This window comes from Sabethes cyaneus, chromosome 1 (genome assembly GCF_943734655.1).
Source record: "Sabethes cyaneus chromosome 1, idSabCyanKW18_F2, whole genome shotgun sequence".
NCBI classification, from domain to species: domain Eukaryota; kingdom Metazoa; phylum Arthropoda; class Insecta; order Diptera; family Culicidae; genus Sabethes; species Sabethes cyaneus.
The window spans coordinates 147,375,026-147,395,802 of NC_071353.1; the positions used below are offsets into that span (position 1 = coordinate 147,375,026).

A 20,777-nucleotide genomic window follows, 5' to 3' on the forward strand; every position below is an offset into this window, starting at 1 on the left:
ATAGTTGCCACTGCCTTATAAAGGGTTAATGCGCAACTTGTACATCTATATATGAAATTCATACAAAAATCACCGGCTTTAGTATTGAGAGACGAATTGCGCTGCATTCGTAGTCCTACTTCAAGCCTGCGCCCGTGCCACTAGGCATGGACCCTTGTACTTTTATCCCCAAAAGATCTGTTGCCACGAATCTTACGCAATTTGTTTCGTTCTGTTTAAATAGCCTAGAGAAAGGCGCGCAAGTAGACGCGATATACACAGATTTAAAATCTGCATTCGACCGTATCGACCACGAAATATTACTGAATCGGATGGAGAAACTTGGAATATCTGCTGCATTTACAAGATGGATGAGGTCTTACTACAGAGAACAGATTAACAGGCTCGAAGAAAGTAATCGATTTTTTGAGTGTAAAATCTGTCGGTGGCGCCCTCCAGAAATAGTTTGCCAAACGCATCAAAAAATATCCATGTACCTATATCAATATTGTCAATTGCAAAGAAAATTGTACCATCCAAAGTGCGATTGCTTCGAAGATAACGAAAAAGTGCGCCGAAGATACCGAAACAATTTAATGCAAAATAGCACTTTTATGAGCGATATCGCACTTTGGATGGTACAATTTTCCTTGCTATTGACAATATTTCTTTGTGCTGGAGTTACATAGCAGCGATGGCAGCGACATCAAGATTTAGTTTGCCACTTACTGCTCGAGGGATGCTCTGTTGAAGGATTACTCGTAGATTACATAAAAACCTTTTACACACTTTTTTATCAATTACCTGGTAGTCTGTTCTCTGTGGTCTTACTTTACCGGCCGTAGTTTATGCGTCAAAATCGGTCAAGAAAAGTCGCAATTGTTTTGCAATCTTTCGGGAGTTCCTCAAGGAGGCAATTTAGGCCCATTGCTTTTTACTTTATTCATCAACGAGCTCTTTATAGTCTTACCAACTGAATGCCGCTTGTTTTATGCTGACGACGTCAAGATATACCTGACTATAAAAACCGTACTTGATTGCTCGAGACTACAACAGACGATTGAGTCATTTGAAGGCTGGTGCACGAAAAATTTGCTGACAATTAGTGTCAAATGCAATGTCATGACGTTCCACCGCAATCAGAGCCCGATTATTTTAAATTACTGCATTCTGGGTCATGGACTACAACGAGTTGATCACGTTCGTGACTTAGGCGTAAATTTCGATTGTGCGCTTACCTTTCGCCTGCATCTTGCTCCGTTCGCTTTACTGCGTCTTAGTACGCTCAATACTCGAGTCCTGCTCAGTTGTCTGGTGCCCGTTTCAAGCTAACTGGATTGCAAGGATTGAGTCAGTGCAAAAAAAGTTTATACGTTACGCTCTTCGCATGCTGCCATGGAGTAACCCGTCGGACCTACCCCCATATGTTGCACGGTGTCAACTTTTGGGGCTCGAAATGCTCGAAAAGAGGCGCAACATCACCCAAGTTGTGTTCGTTGCTAAGCTCTTGAACGGACAAATTGATTGCTCAACTTTATTGGAACAGCTCAATCTCTACGCCCCAGAACGAGCTCTTCGAACGAGGAATTTTCTCTATCTCTAAGCAAGGAGGCTGGTAAATGGCTAGGTAATGCGTACCATCGGTGCCTTGTGCACTGGGCATAAAATAGACCCCACAGTGGTTCACAGCCTCTTACCTAGCAACTCCTACCCCAACCTCCTCGTGGTACCAGCCGGGATACGAGCAACCTCGGGTGGAGATCGGGTAACCAACCCCGGTGGAAACCAAGGTCGTATGCTGACAGGGGAGGAGGGCTCCTTCGAGCTACGTTGGCCCTCCGGCGATACTGTGGGGTTGGTTGCGGGCTTTGCAAGCCTGAACCACTAAAAAAACCAAAGCAATGGACTCCGTAAGTAATAATAATAACTCTAATCGGAACAATCGGCAAAGACCCAGGCGACGAAAACGGACTAACGATTGGAAATTAGGAACATGGAACTGTCGGTCTCTAAATTTCCTCGGAAGTACCCACGTGATTTCTAAAGAAGTGAAGAGCCGCAAGTTCGACATCGTAGCGCTGCAGGAGGTATGCTGGAAAGGAACGATGGTACGTACGTATAGAGATGGTCATACCATCTACCAGAGCTGCGGCAATACACACGAGCTGGGCACAGCTTTTATAGTGATGGGCGAGATGCAGAAGCGGGTGATCGGGTGGTGGCTGATCAACCCCCGAATGTGCAGATTAAGAATCAAGGGCCGATTCTTCAATATAAGCATAATTAACGTGCACAGCCCTCACCTCGGAAGTACCGATGATGACAAAGACGAATTCTACGCGCAGTTGGAGCGTGAATACGACCGCTGCCCAAGACATGATGTCAAAATTATCATCGGGGACTGTAATGCTCAGGTTGGTCAGGAGGAGGAATTCAAACCGGTGATTGGACGGTACAGCGCCCACCCGCAAATGAACAAAAACGGCCTAAGACTTGTCGACTTCGCCGCCTTCAAGAACATGGCCATACGTAGTACCTTCTTCCAGCATAACCTCTACCATCGGTACACCTGGAGATCACCCAACCAGACAGAATCACAAATCGACCACGTTCTGATAGATGGTCGGCACTTTTCAGACATTATCGACGTCAGAACCTATCCGGGCGCTAACATTGATTCGGATCACTACCTAGTGATGGTAAGGATACGTCAAAAACTATCTGTTGTGAACAACATACGATACCGCCGCCCGCCACGGTATAATCTAGCGCGACTGAAGCAACCAGAGGTCGCCGAAAACTACGCGTTATCTCTCGAAACCGCGCTGCCGGAAGAGGGAGAGCTGGATGAAGCCCCTCTTGAAGACTGTTGGAATGCCGTGAAAACAGCCATTAACAGCGTAGCGGAGAACGTCCTAGGCAGTGTGGCACCGAATCGACGTAACGAATGGTTTGACGAGGAATGCCAGCAGATATTGGATGAGAAGAACGCAGCGCGGGTACAAATGCTGCGTAGAGCCACCCGTCAGAATGTGGAGCGATACAAACAGAAGCGGAGGCAGCAAACCCGACTCTTCAAGGAAAAGAAGCGCCACCAAGAGGAGAAGGAGTGCGAAGAACTCGAACAGCTGTACCGCTTTCACGACACACGGAAGTTCTATCAGAAACTCAACGGATCTCGCAAAGGCTTCGTGCCGCGGGCCGAAATGTGCAGAGATAAAGATGGAGGTATCTTGACTGATGACCGTGCGGTGATCGAAAGGTGGAAGCAGCACTACGATGAACACCTGAATGGCGTGCAGGCGGAAGACCATGATAGCGGAGGAAGTGACCACATTGGTGCAGCAAGCGACGAAGATGTGCCACCCCCATCGATAAGGGAAGTTAAAGAAGCCATCCAGCGGCTGAAGAACAACAAAGCAGCGGGAAAGGATGGCATTGGAGCGGAACTTATTAAAATGGGCCCGGACAAGTTGGCCGGCTGGCTGCATCAACAGATTGTCAAGATTTGGGATACGGAACGACTACCGGAGGAGTGGAAAGACGGGGTTATCTGCCCTATCTACAAGAAAGGTGATAAGCTGGATTGTGAGAACTACCGAGCCATCACTATCCTGAATGCCGCCTACAAAGTGCTGTCCCAAGTCCTCTTTCATCGACTATCGCCAATAGCCAATAGATTTGTGGGAAGTTACCAGGCCGGCTTCATGGAGGGTCGGTCTACAACAGACCAAATCTTCACCCTGCGGCAGATCCTCCAGAAGTGCCGCGAATTCCGAGTCCCCACGCACCACCTGTTCATCGATTTCAAAGCCGCATATGATGGCGTAAACCGACAAGAGCTATGGAAAATTTTGGACGAAAACGGCTTTCCGGGTAAGCTTACTAGACTTATCATGGCTACGATGGATGGGATCCAGTGCTGTGTGAGAATCTCGGGTGGATTGTCGGACCCATTCGAATCTCGCAGGGGACTTCGACAAGGAGATGGTCTTTCCTGCCTGCTATTCAACATTGCGCTTGAAGGTGTTATAAGGCGAGCGGCGATCGAAATGCGGGGCACGATTTTCAATAAATCCAGTCAATTTATCTGCTTTGCTGACGACGTGGATGCTGTCGGCAGAACATTTGAGGCGGTGGAAGATCAGTACACCAGACTGAAACGCGAAGCAGAGAAGATTGGATTGCAGATAAATACGTCTAAAACGAAGTATATGCTGGCGGGCGGGACCGAGCGCGACAGGGCTCGCTTGGGCAGCACCGTGGTAATCGACGGGGATGAGTTCGAGGTAGTCGACGAGTTCGTATACCTTGGCTCGCTGGCAACAGAGGACAACAATACCAGCCGTGAGATTAAGAGACGTATTATCAGCGGAAGTCGGGCCTACTACGGACTCCACAAACACTTGCGGTCGAACAATCTGAGCCCCCGTACAAAGTGCACATTGTACAAAACGCTAATTAGACCGGTTGTCCTCTACGGGCACGAAACGTGGACATTGCTAGAAGAGGACCTACGAGCACTCGGAGTTTTCGAACGGCGGGTGCTAAGAACCATCTTTGGCGGAGTACAAGAGAACGGTGTATGGAGGCGAAGAATGAACCACGAGCTCGCGCGTCTCTACGGCGAACCAAGTATTCAGAAAGTGGTTAAAACTGGACGGATACGTTGGGCAGGACATGTTGCTAGAATGCCGGACAACTATCCTGCAAAAATGGTTTTCGCATCAAATCCGGTAGGAACAAGACGAAGAGGGGCACAGCGAGCGAGGTGGCAAGACCAGGTGGAGCGAGATCTGGCGAGCACTGGGTGCCCGCGGAACTGGAGATCAGTTGCCATGGACCGAAACAGATGGAGAAATTATACTGCGCAGGCCTTGTCATAAGACGTTAGGCCAATTAAGTAATTAAGTAAGTAAGCAAGGAGAGTCAACTACGGTCTATTTAGCCCAACAAGATACATGGCAGCCCAGTTCAACACAGTCTACGAGTTATTTGACTTCGACATCTCAATCGATACTTTTAGAAGACGACTCTCCCAAAGACAATAGTTATGTGTTTCTTCGTGTGTAGAGTAATTGTATTTAAGTTTTTGTTCTACTATTATTATTATTAACATTATTTTTATTATTATTTTTATTAGTATTCATTAAGACCGCATTGTGTCCAATGAATTTTTAAAAAAATGACAAATGAAGAATCGAATGATTACAAGCATGAATGCATACCACTATTACTACAAAGAGACTTACGTAGTCCTGCGTCACCTATATATGCGGTCGTGTCTTGTACACAACCCCTCTGATTTTTTTAAAGACAAATAAAAAAGCACAGATTTGCACACTTATACGCCTTATGGAAAGTTCATGAGAGTAAAAGAGATCGTGAAACTGTGCCATCACGAATTCGAGCAGTGATGTTTGAGTTTGACACTCCATGACTCCACCCACTCCAGATGCACTGCCACTGCCACTGCAAAGATTGTAACGAGTGCTGCAGCTGCTGGATGATAGTTTTTCTGCCGGTAGAAGCCTTCAAAGTGAGGTCCTTTTCACTATGGAAAATTGTGATGAAATTGAGATTGAAAGGTAAGATATAGTTCACAATAAATAATACGAAGAAAGTTTTCTAAGACGAATGTTTACCTCGTTTGGTTACAGCCCAAAGATCGAGCCAAGCGAATCGGCTTACGAAGCTCCTCCAAAGGATGTTGGCAAAAGCCATGAGTGCGAGATTTGCGGCAAATCCTTTAGAAAGCGACAAGTTATGAGAGTGCACTTGCGCTCACATATTGGCGACAGATGTTTCAAATGTGACGAATGCGGTAAAGCATTCATCCATCGGCATCATCTGACGCGGCACAAGCGGATGCACTCGAGCGAACGAAATCCTGCCACGGAAAGGTCCTGCGGGTGTAGTATGTGTGGAAGCATGTTTTTGAATCGATACCATCTTAAGCGACATATGGATCATTCATGTAAACTACGGAACATTCCCGCCGAGAAAGCCTTCAAATGTGACGAGTGCCCAAAGGCGTTCGTTGATCAATACCATCTAGAACGACACAAAGCGACTCATACGGAACAAAAACCATACACAAAACCGTACATATGTGAGATTTGTGGTAAGGAATTTAGGTATAGATTCTTTTTGACAGAACATGTACGAATCCACACCGGCGAGAGACCTTACGAGTGCGATGTTTGCGGCAAGGCATTCAGTAGCCAGGGTACTCTATCTTCGCACAAGAATTTACATTCTAGTGAACGGTCTTTCGAGTGCACCGTTTGCGGAAAAGTATATTCGTCAAAATCATACCTTAAAATTCATGAACAAACACATGCCACCACCCCGAAAAACAAGTGTGAAGTATGTGGTAAACTTTGTATAACAAAAACCAATCTTAAACTTCACGAAAAGGTCCACCGGGGAGAAAATCCTTTCGAGTGCGCAACCTGTGGCAAGAACTTTACTACTTCGAGTTACTTGAGAGCGCACGAACGGCTGCACACTGGACAGGGCTTGTACAGATGTCACATTTGTAATAAGGAGTCCATCTCGAAGACAGGTTTGTACGTTCACATGGTAGTACACATGAGCGAACCGCCCCACAAATGCAGCATCTGCGGGAAAAGGTTCACCAGCGAAAGAAGCCTTAAATCGCATTCGCGCCAGCATCAAGACTTGTTCGAATGTGACATTTGTGGCAAGAAATTTCCGAACAAACGAAGAACGCGAAATCACCTCATAATCGTACACATGAGAAAACGATTGCACAAGTGCAATCTCTGCAGCAGAAGCTACGTTAAAAAGGGAAGTCTTACGCTGCACTCGTCGTTGGTACATCAACCACCGCAAGCTGATGGCGAAGAGATGTTCCAGTGTGATATTTGTGCTAAGGAGTTCCCCAAGAAATGCAAACTGAGAGCTCACATGGTAGTGCACATGAGTGAACGGCCGCACAAGTGCAGCCACTGCAATAAAAGTTATACGGACAAAAGAAGCCTGACGGCGCATTTGCTGTCACATCAGCAGCTTGCGGGCTCAAGCACTGCCTATAGCTGAATGCGGTTGAATATTTTTTGGTTCGCCTCTACAGTGACCGGAGTGGTTTATAGCCCTTTTGTGACATTTTAAATCCAGATCCAATATCTCTGTTAATCATTGGTAGATATTTTTAATTGAGTATTTCATTTGAAGTTTTAAAATAAACATGTTTTTAAACGGAGTAAAAAGTAGTTTTTCTCGCAGGCTGACTTACCATATAGGTCGCTTCGGCATAAAAAGTTCTTCAATTAATCATTTTGCAACATATGGGTTGTAATAAATTATAGTGATGTTTTGACTTTAATTATGGATTTGTGTTAACGTAAGAACTAGTATGAACCTTAAGCGGTAAGTTAGTACACTTTTTCATTCTTACAGTACATATAAATTACCTTTTTGTTGACTGGTTTCCGGTAAGTTCGGCGATCAACATCCTCGTTCCTTAGTGGCCACTAAATACTGGAATGTTTTCTTTTCATGTGAGTAATAAGACCTGTGTCTCGTTGATACTTTTTGCCGCACAGCTTACATTCGAAGTACTCTTCCGCGCTGAAATGAGTAAAACTGTGTGCCCGCAGCCCCGTACTGGTTTCAAATTGTCGATCACAACGTGAACACTCGTAAGGTTGACAGATACCGTGCACGGCCGCCCTGTGTTTTCGCAGCACAGAGTCTACCGGATATACTTTACCGCAAACATCACAGGCGAGAGGATTCCGGTCGGTATGTACCAACATGTGGTGTTGCAGGTTGGCACCGGTAACGAATTTCTGCCCACAGACGACACATTCGAACCGGTGACTGCGAATGTGGCGCTCCAGTTTGTCCTTGGCAATAAATCCTTTTCCACACAAACTGCATTTGTAGGGTCGTTCGGTCATGTGTTTGCTCATCATGTGCTTCTTCAAATTGGCCTTGAATCCGAACTCTCCGCCACAGATATCGCATTTAAACAAGTCTTGTCCGGTGTGATGCCGCTGGTGCACTGTCAAGCTTTTGAAGGCACGCAAACTCTTGCCACAGATTTCGCACTTGAAGGGATCCTCACCGTTGTGAATCTTTACGTGAGCTACCAGTTCGATTTTCGAATCACAAATTCGTCCGCAAACATCACACTTATTTCGCTGCTTACCGGAATGTGTTCGCTCGTGCGTCTGAAGGTGCTCCTTTGACATGAAGCTTTTTCCGCATTTATCACATTTGAAAGCCCGCTCACCTGTGTGCGTACAAATATGCGTAATCATATAGGATCGTTTCTGGAAAGCTTTACCGCAGATAGGACACGCATGTAGTCTGCAACCAATCCTGGGACCTGGGTCTGGACGAATGGAACCAATCGGTTCGCCCGATTGGTTTGGGCTGAAAACGAAAAGGACATTCACTGTCTTGTTACTTTCGGTTGACTCGAGTTTACTTACCTTGTTAATTCCGTTTTAACAACATAGTCTTCCGAATTGTTCGCGATATAATCGGCGTCCTTTTGTCCCGAAACAAAATGTTCGGGTTTTTCAGTTTTAATAGTGATGTCCATTTTATTTCATGAAATTATAGTTAGTAGAAAAAGGCCAAATGCGAAGCATCTAAAACAGAACAATATTTTCAACTCAATAATGTTTTAAATCGTTACGATCGGCTGTGGTTATCGTTGTTTTGCTGATTTCAGGTCGGTAAGCCACAAACGCGCTGAACCAACAGAGGATTTTGAGTTTGCATCTGCCATTCTGCCTGCCTGCACCCCTCTGCAGCTGCACGCTCTGCACCCTGCCTGCAGTGCAACTGCTCGAAAACCAAGGGGTGTTCTATTGCTGTCAAATTCCATTGGCAATTTATAAAGTTTGCAAGCTTTGCAAGTCTTCAAAGTTTTTTTTTGCAGATTTAGCAGAAATTTGTGCGGATTTTTGCAGATTATTTTAAAAATCAACAATCGGTTTTGTACGTTCTTTTGTACTTCGAATAGCTGGAATTTTTTTTAAGAAAAATGTGGCATCTCTGATCAGTCGAGCAGAACAGGAACAAGCAAAGCAAAACAAAACAAAATTTGAGGAGTTGTTGCGGTTGTTGCAGTTTTAGCCCGTTTTAGCAGTTCGGTAACTTAAACTGTTGCAGTACCAGTGAATAGCGCAAAAATGGATGAATTAATTCAAATCAAACAAGAAGAGTGTGAAATTATCGACGATATGGATCCACTAGAGAACACCGAACACCCGGAGAAAGTTGCCATTCCGATTTACAAAGTTGAGCCCGTAATCAAAACAGAACAGATAAGGTAAAGTTGTGTTCATTGGCCGTTCTTTCCATCCAGTAGTGTACTCAAGGGGTGAATGAAAAAAATAAAGCATTAAAAGTAGTGCAATTATATTAAAAAGCTTGCACTTTTAAGTAATTTGAAAGCTTATCGAAACAAGTAAATAATTTCTGTATGTTTCATGTTATTAAACCTGACGAAATAAATGAGCATAATATGGCAAATGTCATTTTTTCTATTCATTCCAATATGCAGTACATCCCGGCATAAGCGAACGACCGATCGGGGCAGCGTAGACCTGACGACAGTCGTTCAGGCTATCAGAGCCATAAAATCCGGTCAAATTAGGCTAAGGGCTGGAGCGCGATTCTATCATCTGCCTCGAACGACTTTGCAGCGCCATATGGATAATGTAGCCTTGAAGTACGACGATATTTCCAACGTCAGTGACGAGCAGCTGCTGGAAACCATCAAAAGGGTTGGCACGTACGCAGCATGTGCCGTAAAGCGGGTGAGTATTATGGTGTATAGCATTTTGCAACTTCGATTTAACCCAATTTTTGTAGGTATTCAGCGTAGAAGAAGAGGAAGCCTTCATCATCTATACGAAACAATTTCACGACAGTGGTAACGAGCTAAGCATCGGTGACTTCCGACGGCTGGCGTACCAGTTTGCCAGAAAACTGAAAGTCAATTATCCTTCCAGCTGGAATGAGAAAGAGATGAGCGGGCGCGATTGGTACTACGGGTTTATGCGGCGGCATCCGCAGCTTGTGCTGCGTCCATCCGAGGAACCAAGCCCAAATAAGATGGAATCGTCTTGCAAAGAAGAAAATGTATAGCAGCAAATGGATAAGGGCCTTCAAATATTAACGAGCGTTTTTTGTATAAATTGTAAATTGGTCATGGATCGGTCGTGTCAGCAGTGTGGAGTATCGAAATTGTTCACAAAGTTCCCTGAAAAAATTTCAGAGTAATAAAACTATATCGAGCGCTGCCAACTAAATCTTTGCTTCAAAATAGTCCTCTTTCAGATACTCATTTACCTTTGCTATGTCTGAGACAGGGCCAACAGATCGACGTCATTAAGTGTGATGTGAGCTGAAACCGGTACTCGATCAAGTTGGCCATGAAATAACCATATCTAAATCATTTTCAGACCACCGAGCCGATGGGAAACGTACAAAATCAAACGAATTGAGAGATATTAATCAGATCTCCACCTTGTTCGGCACTGCGACAACAATTAAATGGTTTGCCGAAATAAAGCTGATTAAGCTCATAACGAAGCAATCGTAAAATTTTCGTTTAAATGAGAAAAATCTCCGGCTCCGATGCATTGAAGAGCCCCAAGTTCGACGTAGCGTCATTGCAGGGCTACGAAGGTGTGCTGGAAGGGCTCAATGGTATAAACCTTCAGCGATGGACATACCACATATCATCAGAGCAGTGGCAACACACGATCTGGGTACAGCTTTCATAGTGATGGATGGGTGAGATGCGGAAACGGATGATTGCGTGGTAGCCAAACGATCCTCGAATGTGGAGGTTAAGAATAAAGGGCCGGTTCTTCAGCCCTCACCTCGGAAGTGTCGATGACGACAAGGAGGAATTCTACGCCCAGGTGGATCATGAATACGGTCGTTGCCCCAAAAACATGGCATCAAGATCGTCATCGGGGATTTCAAGGCTCGGATCGTCCAGGAGAAAGAATACCAACCGTTGATTGGACCCGCTGACCAATGAAATGCACCTAAGACTTATATACTTTGACGCTTCCAAGAACTTGACCGTACGTGGCACGTTCTTCCACTATATGCTTTTACACAAGGACACCAGCTCAGACAGCAGCAAAGATCGGTCACATTTTGGTCTACAGCCGATACTACTGAGACATCATTGACGTCCGATTCTTAAAAGCTCTAACGTTGACTCGAAACGATCACTAGATAGTGGAGTAATGGTCAAGATGCACCCAAAACTCTTCACTGTGAGCAACATTCGGCTCTAACGCCAGTCAGGACCAGGATAGCTAGGATAGCTTGATGTCTTCGTAAACTACGAGTTACGAGAAAAACGAGCTAGAATTCCATAAAAACAGCCATTGGCAGTGTACCAGAGAGCATCAGGCGGCTGACATGCAGTGAATCTTCCGGGAGGAAAAGTGCTGCCTAGAAGAGCAGAAGTATGAGGTGTTGAAGCGGCTGCATCGTTCGTAGGAAACGCGAAAGTTCTACCAGATACTGAACAAATCCTGCAAACGCTTTTTTGGTGGAGGATGAACCAAGTACTCACCTAACTCTACGGTCTACCCAGTGCTTAACAACTGGCTGAACCAGTTGTTGTACTGACAAATTGACAAGTTTAGCGGCATTCGTCCTTTCACTACTATGGTGGCGAAAAATATCATACAACTGGATACTGCTAGTGGCGGCGGCATTTGATCTTTCTTCGGAAATGGATATCACCAAAAATAAGCAAAACTGTTGAACAGTCCTCTGCAGTCCGGCATACCGTTGAGGGGCAGATATCTTAGGCGCTCTGCTTCGCTCAACGCCGTTTTTCATCTCTTCGCTCCTCGATCATTCTCTAGGTTCCTTCTTAAATCTGCTCCCTCCTCCAGCTGCGCACTTTTCAATTTTTGCACTTTTCAATTACGACTGAAGGTGGTTCTAAATCAATTGCCACAACTGCTTTATAACAACTGTGCTAATAGGGATCCCTAGCGATAAAGATTTTCTTGATGCCGGTCATTGTCCTTCGACAGCACCGATGCTTGTTCGACAAAGACCCTTTTCTTCCGTCGTTGGACACGTGCGACTCATGCCGATCTCAGCGATCTATTATTACCTACCACAAAAATATCGGCCGATTAGATTCAAACCTCCAGACTTTTGGGGTGCAATGGGAGTTAAAATCAAAATTGGGGATTGGACTGGTGATTGGACTTGCAACTGCACTAGAAATTAGAGCTCAAGTGGAACTTGAAATCGAACTTGACAAAGAACATTAAATTATACTTTTGAATTTGAATTGATTTGAACTTGAATTTTACTTGTAAACCGCACATATACACAAAGTTTTGCTTGAAATTAAATTGACAATTTTCGTCTTATTTTACACGTTTTACCTCTTTTCTTTCGGTTCGGTTTTTCCCTTTTCCCGTCCCGTTTTTCATTATTTTCACTCGTTTGCCATTTTTTCTCTACCATTTTTCCTGTTTCATTGTTCCGTTTTATTCCGTTTTCTAACCATTTTTTTCTTGTTTTCAGTCTTGTTTTGTTTTTTGATATCTTCTTTCCCGTTTCCCGCTTTCTTTTTTTCTCGTTTCCAGTTTTCATATAACTGTTCATTATAACATTATAACTGTTTTTATCTCCTTTCGTTTTCGCTTTCCCCTTTGTCTCAGGTTTTCCTTTTTTTCGTCTTTTCTGGTCCGTGTTACCTTTTTCTTTAGTTCATTTTTTTCTGTTTTACTTTTCTTCGTTTTCTCCTCTTTTTATGTCCCAACTTTCTCCCTTAATATAGCGTTTTACCCCTTGTTTCCGTTTTCCACGTTTCCTCTATGTATCGACTTTCATTTTCCTCCTTCGCTATTCTTCTTTTCTTTTTTGGTTTCTCTTGTTTAGTGTTCCGTGATCTCTTTCTTGTCTCGTTTTCCCTCTTTTTCACTTGCCTTTTTTTCTTTTTTCTATCCACTATTTCCTCTTTTCTGTTCCTTTACTATTCGTCCTTTTCCCAAGCCCTGAATTTTACGTTCCGTATTTCATAATTTTCTGGCCCGTTTTCACTCGTTTTTTGTCCTTTTCTGTCCGGCTTTCGACTTATTACTTCTGTTTGATTCCGGTTTTCGTCTTTTTTCGTCCTATATTCCCCTGTTCTGTCACGTTCTATTTTTCTTTTTCGTTTTATCTTTTTTGTTCTCCGTTTTGATTTTTTTTAATCTTTCTGTATCGTTTTTCCTCTTTTCCTGTCTAGTTTTTTATCATTTTCCGTCTGACTCTCGACTTTTTTCTTTAATCGGTCCCGCTTTTCGTCGTTTTTCGCTTTTTCGCTGTTCCGCTTTTCCTCTTATTATGTCCTGGCTTGCCCACTTTTCTGTCATGTTCTATTTTTCTTTTTCGTTTCAGCCTTTTTGTCTTCCGTTTTCATTTGTTTCTATATTTTTTTCTTTTTCTATCCAGTTTTCCTTCCTTTTCTGTTCTCGTTTCTCCATTTTTATGCAATCGTATTTTTTCCTTTTCTCTACGGTTTTTTCCTTTTTTGTCCCGTTTTTACACCTTTTTTGTCCAATTTATTATTTGGTTTCTAGTTTTCTTTTTTTATCTTGGGTTTATCTTGGAAAAGTAGAGAACAGGTTTGGCAGAATGTCATTCACTAACTAACCGACACGAAAAAATAAAAACACACCAGGAGCACAAGTGAATGCACCTTTATCCTTTGTTTTTGCAATACACAAAGAATTACCCACCGGGTGATTTGCGATATTCATACATCATCATACAGATTTCCGTTGAAACAAACTGAATTTTGTATAAATCTGTCTTACGCCTTTGTAAATCTCTCTGCTGTTTGACATAAGCGATCGCTCGCTTGTAAGCAAGTGGTCGTTTGCTTGCAAGATCTTGTGAGTCAAAAATGAAACGCCCGTGTCATGTCAGTTCGTCAGTGCTATAACCACCCCCAGGTAATCAGTAAGCATTTCCAATGCAATTTAAATGCAAGCCAATGAACATTTAAGTTGCCTTAAATGCTATTTTGGCAAAATATGCGACTACTTTACTGCTAGTCCTTTTATAGTGCTGACAATGCTTATTTGCAGCTAGTTACTGACAAGAAGAATTTAAATAGAATTGTGGATGCTAATTTACAACAGTTCTGCAGTCAAAAGGCTGATAAACAGCAACTTGCAGTATAAAACGCCAGGGATGCTAATAAACGATTGATTTACTGCATATACTAATGCTTATTGGTTACCGTTGTCGTCAGCAGTATAGAGCTGGGGTGCCTCGTACTGTTTAGAGAAGTCGTCTCCATTCATCTCGATTAAGGGCCTCGTCAAATTACCAGTCGCTTAGAAGTGGCCAATCACTATCGAGCTGGTCAAGCTATGTATCTTGCTCGTTTAGCCCCCTTGTTTCTAGTGCCGGCTGTTGAAGAGAACTATTTTCCTCGTATTATTGTCCTTACGATGCGTCGATATACGATGAAAATCTCTCCAAGCAGCGCCTGTAGCTCACGATTCATACGCCTCCGTTACTCTGCACTTTCAGTTTGTACTCCACGAAATATCGTTCGCAACACTTTCCGCTCGAACAGGGCAAGGGCGAGTGCGTCCTGTGGGTTGTGGCTATGATATCAAAGTCATTTTCAACGCCTACAAGTTGGCTAACCTTGGTGAAAGTCGTTCCTGTCGTTTCAATACCCACTCGTCGGATCACTCCCTCAAGAGCCGTCGTCGTGTCCCGAGAGTGTCCCCGAGATGCGCACGAACAACATCATTCGATTCAAAGTAGCTCTGATCAGTCGCGTCAGTTTATCCGGAAAACCGTGTTCGTACATTATCTGCCATAGCTGGTCTCGATCGAGTGAATCGCATGTTGCTTTAAAATCAATAAAGATGTGATGCGTGGGTACGTTATACTTCCGACATTTCTGCAAGATCTGTCGGATGGTAAGCCCACCCAAAACCTGCCTGGTAATTCTGGGAGAGTACCTTGCAGGCTGCGTTTAGCACAGTTATGCCGCAGTAATTGCAGCATTCGAGCCGATCATCCATTTTGTCCAGATGGGACAAACCTCTTCTTTCATTTATTCCTCCGATAGCTTCTTCTCCTTCTCAAAATCTTCGAAGTAATCTCACTGGGCCGTTGACAGCGTTTCTCGGTCATGTGTATAAATCTCTTCCGGTAAACGGTTCTTACCAGCGACTTTGGTGGTCTTCAGCAACCAAATTTCTCGTTTGACTTCTTGAAGACATTCCCATCTTCCATGGGGACTGAAGTTTTTGGAGCGTCTTAGTAGAATACGAAACCTTTAATTCTACTATGCATATTTATTCTTGACTGGTACGTATTTCGCCTACGACTTGCAGGCTTCCTCAGTTGTATGTAGTTCGAAAACTGGAGATATTTTTGTACAATTAATTTATGACAAAAATAATGGCCGATTGAACTGCGGATCTCAATTTACAATTAATTTTACCGAGAAGGCGGAGCACTTGTCCCAGTGTGCCCCAGCCTAAGCACACCAGTGAGTCGCGGATGGTTGGATGCAACATTAGCGTGGCGTTTGCTTGGACGTCTAGAACATCCTTCTCCATTTTCGGCTGATGCAGTGCATCCAGTTTTCTGTAAAGCTGTCGCGCGAAACCGTTGCCTTTATGCGATGGCCCATGAGGGAAGAGCGGTCTACCAAACACAACTCTCGGTTTTCACTTATCTATCCTAGGCCTTGGCGTAGCAGGATGCGTTTAAGTATTGCGTTGTTTGAGGCTCTTCACGTTAAAGTCGCCCAAATGGATTTGAAAGTACCTTTCCGGGCTGTAGAAATTCTATCCTGAGGTCGGCAGCACCTCTGGTTGGTTGGGACTTTGGGAGGATCAATTTCAGATAATTTAGCCGCTGAAGAAAACGGGAGTTGATTTAGCGATTGGGAGCGATCGCTGTAAGACTACGCCGAAAGCAGAAGAAACTATCGACGTTTTCAGATACTGTCCACCTGTCCAGAAGAGTGGCTGTCTTTATACCACAACTCTTTGGACGCTTTAACGCTGCATGGTTACGAAAGTGATGTTTTCTAATGCGATGCAATCGAAAGCAGAGATACTGCAGCAGCTCTACCACTACGTCTACATCTTGAGTCAAGAAACTTACGCAGGCATTTGAATAGTCGCTCAAAAGGTGTTTGCTACAATATTATAACTAATCATGTTTCTTTATTGCCAAACATTGGAAGCTAAGAATTACAACAATACATCACTAGCAAGCTAAGGTGCACCATTCACTGAAAGAAAAGCTAAACTTAAACGACAACCGGTCGTTTTTTTTCTACTGATAAACCGTCTTTAGCAGTGGATATTTTCGTTTCTCCGCGGGCTTGTAAGCGTGCTGATACACGCTGACCAGCCGCCAATAGTCCGGATAGCCGGAACCCTTTTTCCAAAAGGCAAACGGAGGCGCCAACGTATCGATAATGTAGTTCTTCTTAATGTACGGATCCCGCGGCTTCGGGACGTTCAATTTTTTCGGTTCATTTTTCTGCGAGCAGTTGGAAATACCACTGTCAAAGCTGGCGACCGTTCCGGACGAGTTGCTCTGCGGGATGCCCGCCTTGAAGGCACACCGGAACTCATGCTGCACCTTGTAGGTAAACTCGTCACCCGGTGCGGCATTGTTGCTGTGGCAGAGCCGGGGTATTTTGTTGCTATCTTTGCTTTGCTTACCGTCAACCGGCGTACGCTGTCTGGAGCTTTGCGAGCGAATTTCCTGCATCACGTTCGGTGAACCTTTCGGGCGCTGCTGCTGAACCAGATCCGGCAGCTCGGCACCACTTTGTTCCACTTTGTTTGGTTGTTCGTTTGAGGTGGCCACAATTTGCCGATCCGATTTAGCCGATCGGTTGGATTTGGCCGATCTCGGCTTGGCACTGCCGTTGCACTTGCAGCGGTTGGCCAAGTTGTAGTTTTGCGTGTATTCGTCGTGCTGCCGTATTATGTCCCGATCGAAAAAGTCCTCCTCGCCGAGCGTGTTCGAGAACACTCCTCCGGAGTGAACCACTAAAATTTTAATAAATTGTTCATTAACTAAACATGAATAAATGACTGCTACTTACCATTCGGTAGATTAAGATCTTTGGGTGGTTCAACCACTTCGAAAATCGGTGGAGCAACCGAAGGTTTTGAACCATCCATGAACATTGCCCGACTCGGCTCCCGTTTGGTGCGATAATCCCACCCTATGGCCAAATCCATGGGGCAAACTTTTTCACGCTTCTTGAATTCCGGTATTCGTTCGTTCAAACCGGATGCACTCAACGGTTTCGGGATAACTCCACATGTTTTCGGACGGTAAACTCTGTATTTGGTACACTTCGTCGGTCCGGCTTTGTAGTTTTTGCAACCAACGGCTAAAATTCACATTAGTTTCATTATTTAAACAAAGCACGAACTGTTAACAACTCATTACCTGTGGCATAGGGGCCCACCTCCAAAGCCACACCGGGATTCGCCGAACCGGCAACCTGCGCTTTCCGGAAGGCTATGTCCATGACAGCGTCCGGTAGCGGTTGGTGTTCGAGATTTTCCTGCGCCATCTTCCGGGCGGTTTGAAAGTTACAAACCGCAGGAACAAAGGCCGACTTCGGTCGGTTCTCGTCGGGTCGGTGGATATCCATTATTTGATCGGGCGTTAGTTTGCCATATTCCGGCTGCTTGGGGGACTTGTTGCGCAGATTTAGATTGCTGAATTTGTTGATAATTTCCGCCGAATATGCGGTGTCCATTGTGAGAGCAGCCGCGCTAGAATATCTTGGAATCGGTTTACTGCAGGAAGACATGAATGAGACTTTATATTGTAACAAAAACTTTCGAACGTGACTTTGGTTGATGAAACTGGAATTTTCTTACAGTTTGGTACGACGATAAACCGCTTACTCTTACAGTCCTATTTATATGGGAAAGGGACCGTTCTGCGAGTAGTGGCAGTTTTGATCTTATTGAAAAATTGCTTACTTTCTTGGCAACGGGTTCTAAAAATTCACAAACGCTTAACACATTTTGTTACCTACTTTGCTGAGTAATATTATTGTGACATTGAATTTAATATTCACATCTATAAAAACGTTGATTCCCGAATTTATGTGCCATCGCGTTATCGTTAATATCATTCAACGATCATCTGGTCATTCTATTTTGATACACGAGCCAACTGACCTCAGTTAAAATGTTGTAAATATTGATATAATATTTCCATTATTAAACGTCCGTCATGCGCGCCTTTTACTACCCACAGAAAAAATCGATAATAATTTAATTGTTGATATTTAATTTATTATTAAATAATTGTTATAACAAAATATGGTTATAAAAAAGTTATACTTCTGACGAAGCAGGCTCAGGAAATTGTTCTCGATTGGAACATTTCACGGCGTCTTTTCCCAGTCTTTTTATAACCACACACTCTGCCCATAAAACATATTTACACACACCTTTTCGAAGACGCGCAATTCAATCTGAACTCGAGCTCACGTTATTCCAAGATCATAGCCACCGCTTTAGTGAACCGGAATTCCAACGGGCCGAATCTGCCGGAATTACTAGATATGTGACCGATTAATTCCTTCACGTAAGCTAAAGAAAATCACCACTCAAACGTTCGAATGTGTAAATTCTTACAACATCGTCGTCGTCGTCGTCGTCGTCATTTCTCCGCTTGTTTAATTCGATTTTAACGGTTTCCATGGTGCACATTGCATCGGTGGCGGTGATAAGCGATTGGACAGGGCATGCCAATGCCAAAGCAAGCTTCAGTGCTGTTTTCGCTTTCCCATTTAACTACCCTGCAAAAACTTTTAACGTAGTACTATGTCCTACTACAGGGTGTTGTTCCGAAGCTGAAAGATTCAGAATCCCTTTCACTACGATTACCTATTTTCAAAGGACACATTCCAGCGTTACGGAACAACACCGCACCTTCCTTACTATTTCATTAAATTCCTGGTTAGGTTGAAAATTCCGGACTTTCAGCGACAATTGGATTTAAAATCAAAGTTGAAATTGGACCAGAAATTAGACTCAAAACTGGATTAGAAATTAGAGTTGAAATCGGAGTTGACATAGGGTATTCAAATAGACTTGAATTTGGTCATGGACACGAAGTATTAGTTGAAATTAGAACTGATAATTTCGTCTAATTCTATCACACTTTTTACCTCTTTTCTGTTGTTCTGCGTTTCTGTTTTTCAGTGCCGTTTTTCAGTTTTTGTTCGGTTTTTTTCTGTAATATTTTCTTGGTTTTTGCTCTTTGCTTTCGTTCTTCCTGGTTTTCTTTTCTTTTGTCTTTGTCCCATGTTTTCTGTCTTATTGTTTTGTTTGTCCACGTTAAGAATCAATTTTTTCTTATTTTCAGTCTCGATATTCACTTATTTATTGTACCTGAATTAAATAAAAAGAAAACTATTTCGATTAATTTCTACTATCTATATTTATTTGCGACAGATACGTATTTCGCCTGCGACTTGCAGGCTTCATCAGTGTCTGGATGGTTCATGGTTGTCGTTAAAGATATGCTCAGCCATTTTTGATCTAAAATGGTGTGTCAGATACTTCTCGGCATCTCTTGATGCTTTTGTTACTACTGCCAAGTGTTCTTTAGTACGTATTTCCAGATTTCTTCTAGTCTGGCCGATCTAACCCTTTTCGCAATGTGGGCAACTGATTTCATAAATCCAGGATTTTCTATATTCTTCAATCGGGTCTTCAGTTGATCCCAACTTACTTTTGAGCTGGTTGTTTCAGCTAGTGTAAGAATTAGCCTAGTCTACACCACGTCGATTGAAGAATTCCTCGGCAGGTTTCGAGTACAGCTTCTTGGTCAATCGCTGATTCGGGTTAAATGCGAGTCACTGTTTTCGAGTATTTGATTCGCAACACCGAGATCATTCATCAAGAATCTCGCCAACAGTTGCTGCTTTACCTTCGAGACCGATTGCTCGTCATTCAAATATAACTGAAGGTCGTCACATTGCGTGTAGGTTTCCCGGTATTCCACGCCTTTCACCAACTGATATCCCTTAATGACATGTCGGGCTTTATATGTCTCCAGCGGTACGTAGTAGGGTAGCTTTTCGTTTGCACCCGAGACACGGAAGTCTTTTGAGAAGTGGTACCGAAACTAATTTCAAAATCAAGGTATTTGCCTGGAATCCGGCACTCCCGTCTACTGCGTCTTACCGCTTCAAGCTTGTATTCTGGTTGTGGAGGAAGCACAGTCACAGACGGTGATGCGGCTGTTTCTGGTTCACGTACGTCTTCCTTCATATGTTCCTCTGGCTCGTCACGCATATCAGCATACTCAGTCACATTGTCTTCCGCCGAATTGGAATACAACTCGTCATCATATCGTCATACAATCAACATCATATTCTGCTTCTTGCTCAATCGGTTCTAGACTCTCTTGTCTGCTTTGCTGCTCACTCAGAAACATGACGTTTCAGCTTACGATAAATTTGTAATGGAATTTTTTGTGGATTGTAGAACCACCGTTTCAAAAAATATTAATATATGTTTGACCGCATATCAAGGTCAAGACTAAAAAACGAGGTTGTTCTATTTACTTTTGATGAACTGCAAGCCCTTTAGTCGACTATCAGTTGATCAAATGTGTCGTGGAACTACTTCAATTCAAAAAGTTTTATCCAGATTAGCATCGAAACATCGTGCCTGCTCAACAATGGAACGCTTCATACGTTCAGCTATATACCTTTCTGTCCAGGGTTGTGTTGCACG

At 43.6% G+C, this 20,777-nt stretch overlaps 4 protein-coding genes across 4 annotated transcripts; 2 read left to right on the forward strand and 2 right to left on the reverse strand.

Annotated features, from left to right (window-relative positions):
• The first annotated feature begins 5,455 nt into the window (after nucleotides 1-5,455).
• LOC128746410 (zinc finger protein OZF-like) lies at nucleotides 5,456-7,044 on the forward strand. The gene is made up of 2 exons (XM_053843458.1): nucleotides 5,456-5,567; nucleotides 5,640-7,044. The coding sequence occupies exons 1-2, from the start codon at nucleotides 5,536-5,538 to the stop codon at nucleotides 7,042-7,044; spliced, it is 1,437 nt and encodes a 478-aa protein (XP_053699433.1). The 5' UTR covers nucleotides 5,456-5,535.
• A 317-nt stretch (nucleotides 7,045-7,361) lies between these two features.
• On the reverse strand, nucleotides 7,362-8,602 carry LOC128745706 (zinc finger protein 226-like). Its single transcript, XM_053842789.1, has 2 exons — nucleotides 8,445-8,602; nucleotides 7,362-8,385 (listed from the first exon to the last, which is right to left on the reverse strand). Exons 1-2 carry the CDS (start codon nucleotides 8,555-8,557, stop codon nucleotides 7,479-7,481), a joined length of 1,020 nt encoding a protein of 339 aa, XP_053698764.1. The 5' UTR covers nucleotides 8,558-8,602; the 3' UTR covers nucleotides 7,362-7,478.
• A 467-nt stretch (nucleotides 8,603-9,069) lies between these two features.
• Nucleotides 9,070-10,473, forward strand: LOC128732552 (uncharacterized). The gene is made up of 5 exons (XM_053825824.1): nucleotides 9,070-9,292; nucleotides 9,527-9,782; nucleotides 9,838-10,244; nucleotides 10,306-10,367; nucleotides 10,431-10,473. The coding sequence occupies exons 1-3, from the start codon at nucleotides 9,153-9,155 to the stop codon at nucleotides 10,111-10,113; spliced, it is 672 nt and encodes a 223-aa protein (XP_053681799.1). The 5' UTR covers nucleotides 9,070-9,152; the 3' UTR covers nucleotides 10,114-10,244; nucleotides 10,306-10,367; nucleotides 10,431-10,473.
• Nucleotides 10,474-16,320: 5,847 nt separating this feature from the next.
• Nucleotides 16,321-17,773, reverse strand: LOC128732652 (uncharacterized). Its single transcript, XM_053825944.1, has 3 exons — nucleotides 17,458-17,773; nucleotides 17,105-17,398; nucleotides 16,321-17,048 (listed from the first exon to the last, which is right to left on the reverse strand). The coding sequence occupies exons 1-3, from the start codon at nucleotides 17,771-17,773 to the stop codon at nucleotides 16,321-16,323; spliced, it is 1,338 nt and encodes a 445-aa protein (XP_053681919.1).
• Nucleotides 17,774-20,777: the final 3,004 nt, after the last annotated feature.

Coding starts and splice junctions, on each gene's coding strand:
- LOC128746410 (XM_053843458.1), top strand. CDS start 5,536: ATGGAAAATTGTGATGAAATTGAGATTGAAAG. Junction 5,568..5,639: donor GATGAAATTGAGATTGAAAG/GTAAGATATAGT, acceptor GTTTGGTTACAG/CCCAAAGATCGAGCCAAGCG.
- LOC128745706 (XM_053842789.1), bottom strand. CDS start 8,557: ATGGACATCACTATTAAAACTGAAAAACCCGAACATTTTGTTTCGGGA. Junction 8,386..8,444: donor GTTAAAACGGAATTAACAAG/GTAAGTAAACTC, acceptor TTTCGTTTTCAG/CCCAAACCAATCGGGCGAAC.
- LOC128732552 (XM_053825824.1), top strand. CDS start 9,153: ATGGATGAATTAATTCAAATCAAACAAGAAGAGTGTGAAATTATCGAC. Junction 9,293..9,526: donor ATCAAAACAGAACAGATAAG/GTAAAGTTGTGT, acceptor TCCAATATGCAG/TACATCCCGGCATAAGCGAA. Junction 9,783..9,837: donor CAGCATGTGCCGTAAAGCGG/GTGAGTATTATG, acceptor CAATTTTTGTAG/GTATTCAGCGTAGAAGAAGA.
- LOC128732652 (XM_053825944.1), bottom strand. CDS start 17,773: ATGGACACCGCATATTCGGCGGAAATTATCAACAAATTCAGCAATCTA. Junction 17,399..17,457: donor GGTGGGCCCCTATGCCACAG/GTAATGAGTTGT, acceptor TGTGAATTTTAG/CCGTTGGTTGCAAAAACTAC. Junction 17,049..17,104: donor AGATCTTAATCTACCGAATG/GTAAGTAGCAGT, acceptor TTAAAATTTTAG/TGGTTCACTCCGGAGGAGTG.